Source organism: Conger conger, chromosome 1 (genome assembly GCF_963514075.1).
Source record: "Conger conger chromosome 1, fConCon1.1, whole genome shotgun sequence".
Taxonomy (NCBI): domain Eukaryota; kingdom Metazoa; phylum Chordata; class Actinopteri; order Anguilliformes; family Congridae; genus Conger; species Conger conger.
In genome coordinates, this window is record NC_083760.1 from 51,593,348 (window position 1) to 51,604,326 (window position 10,979).

At 40.4% G+C, this 10,979-nt stretch overlaps 2 protein-coding genes across 2 annotated transcripts; one reads left to right on the plus strand and one right to left on the minus strand.

Moving 5' to 3' along the window:
• Nucleotides 1–2,368: 2,368 nt before the first annotated feature.
• Nucleotides 2,369–4,619, minus strand: mrpl32 (mitochondrial ribosomal protein L32). The gene is made up of 3 exons (XM_061234185.1): nucleotides 4,464–4,619; nucleotides 3,864–4,045; nucleotides 2,369–2,695 (listed from the first exon to the last, which is right to left on the minus strand). Exons 1-3 carry the CDS (start codon nucleotides 4,558–4,560, stop codon nucleotides 2,441–2,443), a joined length of 534 nt encoding a protein of 177 aa, XP_061090169.1. The 5' UTR covers nucleotides 4,561–4,619; the 3' UTR covers nucleotides 2,369–2,440.
• A 111-nt stretch (nucleotides 4,620–4,730) lies between these two features.
• psma2a (proteasome 20S subunit alpha 2a) lies at nucleotides 4,731–9,234 on the plus strand. The gene is made up of 8 exons (XM_061234197.1): nucleotides 4,731–4,954; nucleotides 5,749–5,825; nucleotides 6,321–6,453; nucleotides 6,544–6,666; nucleotides 6,911–6,992; nucleotides 8,137–8,210; nucleotides 8,432–8,489; nucleotides 8,941–9,234. The coding sequence occupies exons 1-8, from the start codon at nucleotides 4,914–4,916 to the stop codon at nucleotides 9,055–9,057; spliced, it is 705 nt and encodes a 234-aa protein (XP_061090181.1). The 5' UTR covers nucleotides 4,731–4,913; the 3' UTR covers nucleotides 9,058–9,234.
• The last annotated feature ends 1,745 nt before the right edge of the window (nucleotides 9,235–10,979 follow it).

Sequence of the window (10,979 nt, forward strand, 5' to 3'; positions counted from 1 at the left end):
TCATTTTGAAAACTACTATTCAGAAAAAAGGCTAAAATGTTTGCAACAATACAAGTCCTACTGTCCATATTATGTTTAGACCTACCATTGTTCAAATTGCTTGGTTTGGTATAGAAACTGATAGCTTCACAGACTAGATCGCTTGCACAATATCTTTAAAAAAAAGGAGGAAATATTTGTATAATTTTATTGTGTGCAATGACCAAAGTCTGTCTTTCAGCTAGGCAATATACAGGTGATAACATTTTATAAATAACAGGGTTAACAGGATTGACATTATCAAGTTGTTGAGAGAAGTTATTTGTAAATACAGAAGATTGTTATTTTGAATTAGTGCGATGGTGTAGTATATATTCTCATCTTTTACGACAATTAGCCTAAGGCATGCTGCTTTTCTTCAGCAACTGAAGCAATCTCTTATATTTTTCTTTATCATAACTAATTTAAAATATGCTAATGGAGTCCCTCTTCTTAAGCAATTTTGATAGGATCCTAACCAGTGCATGTAAACAAGTTCACTGTATTAAAAAAAAAAATCAAGTAAAATGTCTCCTGCTTCTGACCTGAACTGCCCTTCCTGGCAATTCTGGGCTTTCAGGTGGGGTTGTCAAACATGTTACATGTTGCAACTGCCTTAAGCTTACACTACTGTTGGGCCTCTCTCCAGCTTCTGAATTTCAACCTCCCTGGTCTTTCACTTTGCTCTCTAACGTTCTTATTTTTCCCTTGCAGTCAGTCCTGCCTCAATTTTCTCTCTTTCTCCAAATAACAGAACAGAAATTGATCGCCCTTATTTATTTCAGAGTAATTAAAAGAGGTGTGTACATCCAAATAATTCACCAACAATCATCATCAGTTGATTGGTTGCCATTCAAATGTTGTTTGAATAGGTCATTTCGGACTTCTAACAGTCAAGAGAGGAATTGCAGCAACAAACTTCAAACCACAACACTGTTTATCCCTCCCCTTCTCTGTGAACGCGCTGATGTTGAAATGCCATTGGCTGTGGCAATTAGAACCCATTTTCAACCAATGAGCTTGAATTTTTGTACAGCTATACGATGTTTTGGTACAGAGTACAGACCCGTCAACTGCATATTTTGAAACCCAAATTTAAGAACTATAAACAGGCAGAGGGTGAGTCAACATGTCAGTGAGCCTTTGTCAATTAAATGTAATAAGAAAGTCATATTAGAAAGGCTACGTCAATGCTAACTGTCTCGGAGCAAGGTCTGCCTTTTAATAATATTTCCATTCTTATATTCCTTTTCTATGGCTCTATGGGAGGGGGTCACAGCTGGAACTGTGTCTGTCACTGTGATTGTACTCCTGAATATTAATGCAAGATAAGATTTGAGAGGCCGCTAAATTTGTCACTGGCAGTGATTTTAATTTGTTTTTACACAATGATTTAGCCTGAACAGAGCCATTCCAAACAGGAATATAGAGGACAGAGGATGAATTTCTCTCACTGAATCTCATTCTCTGTTGGCTACAGATTTATCATGGCCACAATATATGATATATGCTGGAAGAACATTCCAGAACTACACCTTTAAATATCAATGGTATAATTTGCCCATTTCCATCCCTGGAATTACTGATGAAGCTTTCAGTAATAGTCCCACTCAATTACTGTCAGGATATTTCATCACTTATTTTCATTTTTTTTTAAATTACTTATCCTCAGTTGTCAAGAAACACCACTGTCCTCCTAAGATCCTTTAACCTTGCGTGATGATCTTATGAAGACCATTGATAATCAACGTCATTCCTGGAGATCAACCATCATGTAGGTTTTCACTCAAACCCTAACAAAGCACACCCCGTTCAACAGCAAGAAATCCTGTCGAGTTGCTAATTAGCAGAGTCATGTGTGCCAAACTTGGGTTGAATTGGAAAACCTAAAGCAGTGTTACTGAACTCCACGTGCAGCAGGCTGCAGTGTCTGCAGGAATTTGCTTCAACCGTGCACTGCACCAGCTCATTTCACGAATTAGCTTATTATCTGAACTGAGCAGGAGAAATAATAAGTGAAATCAGGTGGTGTGGCACACGGTTGAAGCCAATACACTGCTGCCCGCAGGACAGGGAGCTGAGTAGTGCTGACCAACAGGATGGTAAATCCCTAGGACCTGGGTTGGTGACCACTGATCTAAAGAAAAGCTGCTCTATGATTTGCTCACCCACAATTACAGACACACTTATACAGTGTTAATGTATATTTAATTACCTGTGGGATACAAAAACTAAAACAGCGCTATGGAGTAAATTACATTATCCGTTTGGTTTGAACCAGGAGGGGCACTTTCGGTTCGGTTCGACAATTCCCTTTCCCTTGTCGCAATCATGAGGCGTTTCACCCTGGTAGAGTACATATCATATTTAATTACCTGTAGTATACAAAAAGTAAAACAGTGCTATGGAGTAAATGACACAATCAGTTTGGTTTGAACCAGGAGGGGCGTTTTCGGCTCATTTCTACGATTTCCTTCCCCTCGTTGCTATCTTGAGGTGTTTCGCCCTGGTAGAGTACGACCCTGGGCACGGCCGGGGTCTTCAGGGGCCCGCCCTCCATGGCCAGCATCTGACGGCGGATCAACGCCGTCTCCCTCCGCACCTTCTCATAGCAGAACCCACACAGCACGTGCTTCAGCTTCAGGTGGCCACACTCAGGGCAGGGCACGATGTTTGTCTGCCGGGGAGAGGAGCATGCCGTGTCACTGTATTCTCCATTTGTTATCTGCTATTAACTACATTAACTACATAAAGACAACTATATACACTCACTGAGCGCTTTATTAGGTAGACCTGTACACCAGCTTGTTAATGCAAATATTTAATCAGCCAATCATGTGACAGCAACTAAAGGCATAAGAGCAAGGTCAAGAGGTTCAGATGTTTTTCAGACCAAATGTTATAATGGGTAAGAAATAAGATCGAAGTGACTTTGACCATGGAATGATCGTTGGGTGACCGGACAGGGTGATTTGAATATCTCAAACTGCTAATCTCCTGGGGTTCCCGCACAACAGTCTCTAGAGTTTGCAGAGAATGGTGCGAAAAACAAAAAACAGCCAGTGAGCGGCAGTCCTGTGGGTAAAAATGCCTGGTTAATGAAAGAGGTCAGTGGAGCCAGACTGGTCAAAGCTGACAGGAAAGTGACAGTAATGCAAATAACCACACATTACAATCAGTGGTATGCAGAAGAGCAACACACAGCACGTCAAACCTCTTAAATGGATAGGTTACACCAGGCAATCAGTCTAAAAAATAAGTAATAAATGCCTAATAAAGTGCTCACTGAGTGTATTAACTATGTATTAGCATATTCATAAAAAGGGCTGTAATTCCTACAGTTCACTTTGCATGAATGTAAAAACCCATGCAAGGTGAATGCTGGCGTCTGCACTTTAACCTCATATTCATCATTTGATTTAAAATTAAATGTGGAGTGGAGCCAAAACAACAACAACGCTGTCCAATTACATACAGGTGGCACTGTATTTCTGTTAACAACTGGTAAAGATAAAACTAAAAAAAAATTATGAAGTGTTCCCAGTTTGATATGCTCTTTGCATCCAAATGACAATGGTCCAAGACTGATTTCCCACTTGCAAGCATCTCTGAGCTTCTCCAAGTCCAGTTTCACAGAACTGCAGAAGGTGCTTTTACTAATCTTACATGTGATACACAGAAATGATAATCTATTCATAAAAACAATCACAAGACTAGGTGATCAAGCTCATTTCCACTGTACCTTAACAATGTAAGGTATGTGGCAATAATGTACTTCTGAAACATCAATCACATAACATCACCAGCTTTCTCTATGATGTCTGCAGAAATTAAGTAGCATTTACCTTAACTTGAATGAGGTTATTCTCGTTTCGCCTCCTGCCGCGGTTAACCTCTATGGTTCGTCTCTTCTTGGGGGCAGCCATCCAAAAGATGTTATCTAGGAAGCTGTGTTCCTCATGCTGTCTGCTGTCTTCGTTCTCAGGCTGGGGAAGGAGTCCTCGACCACGCAATGCTAATGCTGGGGCTTCAAGGCAGAGACAACGTACAAGTTTCAGCCATAGTGAAATTAATGCACAATCCACTCGGAAAAAAAAGGATATTTTAGTAACTTAGCTCTATGAGTTCAAGGGCTTTATATGGTTTGCACGACTTACTAGCAAGAAGCTATGTTGACCACAGATGCTAAGACGTATATAGCATATAATCATATAATTATTTTGCTAACTTAGATAATGGCTACGCACCATGAAAGGCCAAAGTTATTAATGTTGACTGTATTACGTCTAGATATCTGTTTTAGTTAACTGGTTATGACACCCAGGACTGAGCTCTGTTCTATACCAATGTAGTTATCTAGCTACAGCCCAGCAAGTTACCCATGTAAGCAGCTTCCTAGCTAACACTACTACAGAACAGCATGTGTGAACAAAATTTTAACTCACCCAACTCTCTGTCAAATCCGATAGCCTGCATAAGTGTCCATTCCAAGCGTATCCAAGATCGCCTCAGAAAACAAACTAAGCCTGACAGACTCGACATTGTAACGTTAGCTACGCTAAATTATTTTTCACCACAAACAGTAAAGCTAAGCTAATGACCTCTGACCTCTGCGACTATTGGGATTATGGGAAAATCTGGGGAAATGTGATTTATAAAATCAATTTGTCGCACAGGCTCTGCAATATTATAATGTCAGTAGATAGTTATCATAGTGCAATTCTACACCGGTGGATGTTATTGCGTAACATATGTATTGTCGAATGAATACTCGCACATGCAACATTACAGTTTTAGTTATTGTCGCAGCAATCTTTGATGACGTGAATGATCTATCCACCAATCACGATTGTTCGTTCAGTTAAGCTAGTTCCCCGGCAAGTAAGCAAGCAAACATGGCAGAAAGAGGTTATAGCTTCTCTCTTACAACATTCAGGTAAATTGAACAGTTTTGCATGTGTATTGTGGCGCATGTAATGTAGGCTAGCTTTGGTCAATTATAAATCGGGGATTGTGACCGAGCTGATATTATTTTAAGGAATTCAAACCTAGAGATTAAAGAAGTGCGGAGTCACCACTGGCCTATTCAGCAACCTGTGGTATTTGCCTTGATAGTTAGCTAGGCTGGGCCAAGTATTTGGATAGTAGCTGGTTAGCAGTTATTTCGCGCTGTTTAATTAACACATATTCAGATTTATTCACTATGGTCTGTCTTTGTGAAGACTTCTCACAATACAACCTGGGAAGCTAATCTACGTGTGTTTGTTTCGGTTTCGGTTCATAATTCATAGTTCTTAAAGAGAAAAAACAATCACCCTTAGGTTGTTGGCAGTTTGTTTGCTAGCTAGATTGTTGTAAGTTAGCTACATGTGCTTCCATGTATCCATACAAATATTTCTTATTTGAAATGGCATTTATTTATAAACCTATCTAGCTATCACTTGAAAATGTGCTGTGTGTAACCTTATAGTTTAACTCTGCATAGCAAACCTGCAACCAAACCCAGGTGTATGTTGGTTTTAGTTCCAGCCATAGTTGCGCCCTCTGAATTCTAAATTGTTCTTTAATTGACACCTTTAATATCGTTTTACAGGTTTACCATCTCAAGGCAACATTATGTCACAAATAATTATGCAGGCCATACAAATTTTTAAATTGCTGAAAGAAATGTGCTAATGCCCACTCCCCCCTCTCCCCCCCCCCCCCCTCTCCCCCCCCCCCCCTCTCCAGTCCCTCTGGCAAATTGGTCCAGATTGAATATGCCCTGGCAGCAGTAGCTGCAGGTGCCCCCTCTGTGGGCATAAAAGGTATGGGGATATAAGTTTGTATATAACATATCTTTAAAAATGTCATCTTTTTTCTTATTTAGTTTTATTAGTTATTTGTAGAATGCAGTATTACAACTGAATTGGTCTCTGATCTTAATAAAAAACTGTGGCTCTCCAGGATTAGGATTGCATATTACTGCATTAAAAGAAACCAGCATCCCTATAAAATAGGGGTGTCCCGTCTTATACAAAAAGGGGCTGGTGTGGGTACAGGTTTTTGTTTTAACCCGACACTAAGTCATTGATGGGCAGAATGGCCTGTTATCAACATAATTGTTTGAGAAGGGGCTTGACAAAGAGGCTACTGTGACCAGAAGTACGATGTGAAAAGGCTAGGGGAGACAAACTGGTGACCCTAGCCATAACTCAAGGCAAACTAAAAAAACATAGCTGAAAGATTGAGCAAAAATAAATCTTGAGTTTTGCAGAACATTGCAAACTGTTTCCATGTGCTCTCTTTTTTTCCCCTCACAGCTGCAAATGGAGTTGTGCTGGCAACAGAAAAGAAACAGAAGTCCATTCTATACGATGAACAGAGTGTGCACAAAGTGGAGCCCATAACCAAACACATTGGTATGGTCTACAGCGGCATGGGCCCAGACTACAGGTACCTACTCCGCTTCCTTGCGCCAGTGGCTCGTATTCAGGAAAAGCAGACTGTGTTTCATTGAGATGCTGCTGTGTGTGTCGTGGGCAGGGTTCTCGTGCGGAGAGCGAGGAAGTTGGCGCAGCAGTATTTCCTGGTGTACCAAGAACCTATTCCTACTGGTCAGCTGGTGCAGAGAGTGGCCTCCGTCATGCAGGAGTACACTCAGTCAGGGTACGTCCCCCGTTCCCGTGCTTTTCCTCAGCAGGGAATGGTCTTGATAACTGCAACTGAGTGTAGCAACCACCAAGTCAATACAAAGAATGCTGTACCTAATAACCGGTATCATTGCTTCTTTATTTTCTTTTGTGTATTCAAGCTTTACTGTTCTTAATAATAGTGTAATAGTTTAGGATACTACATGTGAAATAAGGAAAAACTTTTGTATTATTTCCATTGCCTCTTCTTGTTTATGTAGAGGTGTGCGTCCATTTGGAGTGTCCCTGCTGATAGCTGGCTGGGATGAAGACAGGCCCTACCTCTTCCAGTCAGACCCCTCTGTAAGTTACATCATGTAACTGTTTTGTAACTGTTGGTTGCATTTCAATACAAATATTCTGGAGGTGTTGGTTCATAGTATACTAAATGGTAAATGATTGGCATTCATATAGCGCCTTTATCCAAAGCGCTGTACAATTAATGCTTCTCATTCACCCATTCATACACACATCACACACCGACAGCGATTGGCTGCCATGCAAGGCGCCGACCAGCTCGTCAGGAGCATTTGGAGGTTAGGTGTCTTGCTCAGGGACACTTCGACACAGCCCGGGCGGGGGATCGAACCAGTAACCCTCCGACTGCCAGACGACTGCTCTTACTGCCTGAGCCATGTCACCCCATATACTAATCAGAGGAGCTTTAATTTACATATAGATTATTTTTGTTAATACTTTTCAAGAGTATGACAATTGGGATGAGGTCTTGAAGGCTCTCAATATCTCAGGCAGCAGTCTTTTCTGGCTAGGTCATTTAAACATTTGCAATTGATGCCCTATTTAACAGTATTCGCTTTGTTGCAGTCTGTGGTTGCTAGGATGCATGCTGCTATCTAGAGATGAGGGGTGATATCTAGTTTTATGAAACATTTCTGGGATGTTTCATAATGGTGTGTGCTACAGATCTTTGACAATGTGACAATTTCCTTGACAACGATAGACAATAGACTCTAGCTGTACTGTCTTGAACCTTGTGCTTTAAATGTACAGGTTAAAGGATGAGCAAAGTGTTCATATTTAATGTAAGCTGAAAGTTTTTTAAATTACTTGTTTTATAGCCTATATTTTCTGGCTGTTGTGACTCAGTGTTGGAGTAAGAACTGAGATGCCACTGTCACCAGGAATGAGACATTTCGGATATCTTTGTTTTCATGTCGTTAGTATTTGCTTAAATATTGCCCAGGTATTGGTGAAATATTAATCACCCTTTTTGTACATTTGAAAATTGAGGTATAGTGTTAAATGTTTGTGGTTACATTTTGAAATGTAGCCTACGTATTGTTCAAATCTGCATTATTCGGCAAATGTTTATATAAGCAAGAAAGCTACATAATGTGTAGTCTTGACACTGCTAACTTGCTGACTTAGCACAGTGACTTAGCTGTTGAAACGTACACATTCTCAGATTGTCATTATTTTCACACAGGGTGCATATTTTGCCTGGAAAGCAACAGCAATGGGAAAGAATTATGTGAATGGAAAGACATTCCTTGAAAAAAGGTAAACATACAACAGTAACCATAACAACATGCATCTTGGTTTTTAAAACCATTATAACATTATCCATGTGCAGATCTACAAGTTTTTGCGGACAAAAAAAGTGGCAGTTTATCCATACAAAAAAGTTGTTCATGTCTCCATGTCAAAATTAATTTCTTCTGATCAGTCACATTTAGACTGATTACTTGTAAAAATGTAATGACACACTTGATTCTCCACAGATACAATGAGGACCTGGAACTCGAAGATGCCATTCACACTGCGATCTTGACACTAAAGGTGGGTGCGATTGTTTTGTGTTTTATATTCTTTTAATTTTTTTCTGCCACATTTTTCCCTTGTCAAATGCATCTCTGGTACCATTGCTGAAATTGTCGTGCATGAATTCAGAGGGCTCATTTTGATCTCCAAAATCAACTCAAGTCAGATGCTGCTACATTGTGCAGCCATCCAGCTGAGCTGCTGCAGTTACAGCCCTAGTTATGGTGCATATATACTCGCTAGTCTGGGAATGTTGTGCCAATAATTCTAGAGCCCACTGTATATGTATCCTATAAGGCAAATCGTCCTGTATAAGTGAACCAAGTGTAGTGCCTCAGCAGAATGCATCAGTCAATGGACATTTTTTCGAAACAGCTGGACAACAGCTTCTCTTTCTCTACTTTGTTGAGTGTAATGAAACTTACTGTCAAGGTCTGAAAATGTGCACTGGTGCGTTTGTGTGTTCCAGGAAAGCTTTGAAGGTCAGATGACAGAGGACAACATCGAGGTGGGCATCTGCAACGAGGCCGGCTTCAGGCGGCTCTCACCTTTAGAGGTGAAGGATTATCTGTCTGCCATTGCATAAAACGCCACCGGTTTACAGAATGGGGTTTTTGTTAGTTGTGGTTCAAGTTTTCGATTTATTGAATACTGTGATTCATTTGGACAACTTACTGTATTATTGTTATTTTTCATTCTCTGCTTCTTAGTGGACAACAACTAATAAATGGCACTTAAAAAAAAAAAGAAACCCTAGTTTGTTTTTTTTAATGTTCTTAGCGCATTGTTCTTATGTTACTGAGTTTTGTTTATTGGTGCTTGTTGCTGCAGTACATTTTTTTGCTTGTCATGAAATGTTTTTTAAATATAAGTGTATGTTGCAGAAACTGTATGTTTCATAGTTCCTACTATTTCAGTATTAGGCTACACATTAAACAAATCCATTATCCATTCCAACAAATTTGGAACAAAAATTATCACAAGAACACTGGAAGGAATTGTTTCGATTTTATATTAAATCACAAACTTACAAACTAAAACACTAAATAATGCTAAAATATTTTAAATCTACACTATGCAGTGCCGCATGAAGTATATAGAAACGTATTTATTGTTGGAAATGTAGGCAGGAGTCTTCAAATCTACAGATGCCTTTTTTTTTTCGAGCATCTCGAATCAAAAGTTTTAGCCGGCTGTGACTTAAATGCATATTCCACCCAAAAATCTAACTTTAATCAATTTGGAATTATATTTACTATTCTCAACCAATGATTATGGTTTTGTTTTCTATGTAAAAATACTGTAATAAGAATGAATAAATTAAATTAATATGGGGGAGTCAATGGTCAAAAAAACTAAAATCACTTGATAGGCTTTTTTAGTTTCACCATGTGTTCTCGCTATAAAAATGTAATGTAGTATTGATAACGCATGGTGAGAGAATTGTGTAGAGAGATGCTTTTCAGCCATTAAATACACTGCTCAAAGAAATTTAGGGAACACTTAATCATCACCAAGTGTAACACCTAGTCAGTTAAACTTCAGGGATATCAATCTATCCATTTAGGACGCATAAGTGATTATGAATCAATTTCACCGGCTTTGGTGCAAATGAAAGTGACAACAGGTGCAATGGAGATGCAAAAGCAAGATGACCCCCAAAAAGGTAATGGTTTTGCATGTGGTGGCCACTGACAATTGCTCTCTCCTTACCCTTCCTGACTGATTCTTCTCTAGTTTTGTGTTCTGCTAGTGTCCTTGTCACTACTGGTAGCATGAGGCGGTACCTGCAGCCCAATCAGGTTGCACAGGTAGTCCAGCTCCTCCAGGATGGCATATTTGAGAGCAGGTTCACACTGAGCACATGTGACAGGCGTAAAAGAGTCTGGAGACGCCGTGGTGAACTTTATGCTGCTTGTAACATCATCCAGCATGACCGATTTGGTGGTGGGTCAGTGATGGTCTAGGGAGGCATATCCTTGGAGGGTTGCATAGACCTCCATGTCATAGCCAACGGTACCCTGACTGCTGTTAGGTACCGGGATGAAATTCTCAGACCGATTGTAAGACCTCACGCTGGTGCAGTGGACCCTGGGTTCCTCCTGGTGCAGGACAATGCCCGGCCTCATGTGGCCAGAGTGTGTTGGCAGTTCCTGGATGAGGAAGGCATTGATGCCTTTGACAGGCTCTCACGTTCCCCTGACCTAAATTCAATTGAGCACCTATGGAACGTTATGTATCGGTGCATCCAACGCTGCCAAGTACCACCACTGATGCCCTGATCCAGGTCTGGAGGAGATCCCCCAGGACACCATCTGCCGACTCATCAGGAGCATGCCCAGACATGCCCAGGAGTGCGTACAGGCACACGGGGGCCATACACACTCCTGAGTCACAATATGAGTTGCAGTGATTAAATTCACAAGTTGGATTAGCCTGTGATTTCATTTATTTACTTTGATTTTCGGTGTGATTTTGAATCCAGGTTTCCTTTGACCGTTGTTGTTT

Coding starts and splice junctions, on each gene's coding strand:
- mrpl32 (XM_061234185.1), bottom strand. CDS start 4,560: ATGTCGAGTCTGTCAGGCTTAGTTTGTTTTCTGAGGCGATCTTGGATA. Junction 4,046..4,463: donor CGGATTTGACAGAGAGTTGG/GTGAGTTAAAAT, acceptor TCTGCCTTGAAG/CCCCAGCATTAGCATTGCGT. Junction 2,696..3,863: donor ATAACCTCATTCAAGTTAAG/GTAAATGCTACT, acceptor TCTCCCCGGCAG/ACAAACATCGTGCCCTGCCC.
- psma2a (XM_061234197.1), top strand. CDS start 4,914: ATGGCAGAAAGAGGTTATAGCTTCTCTCTTACAACATTCAG. Junction 5,826..6,320: donor CCCCTCTGTGGGCATAAAAG/GTATGGGGATAT, acceptor TTCCCCTCACAG/CTGCAAATGGAGTTGTGCTG. Junction 8,490..8,940: donor CTGCGATCTTGACACTAAAG/GTGGGTGCGATT, acceptor TGTGTGTTCCAG/GAAAGCTTTGAAGGTCAGAT.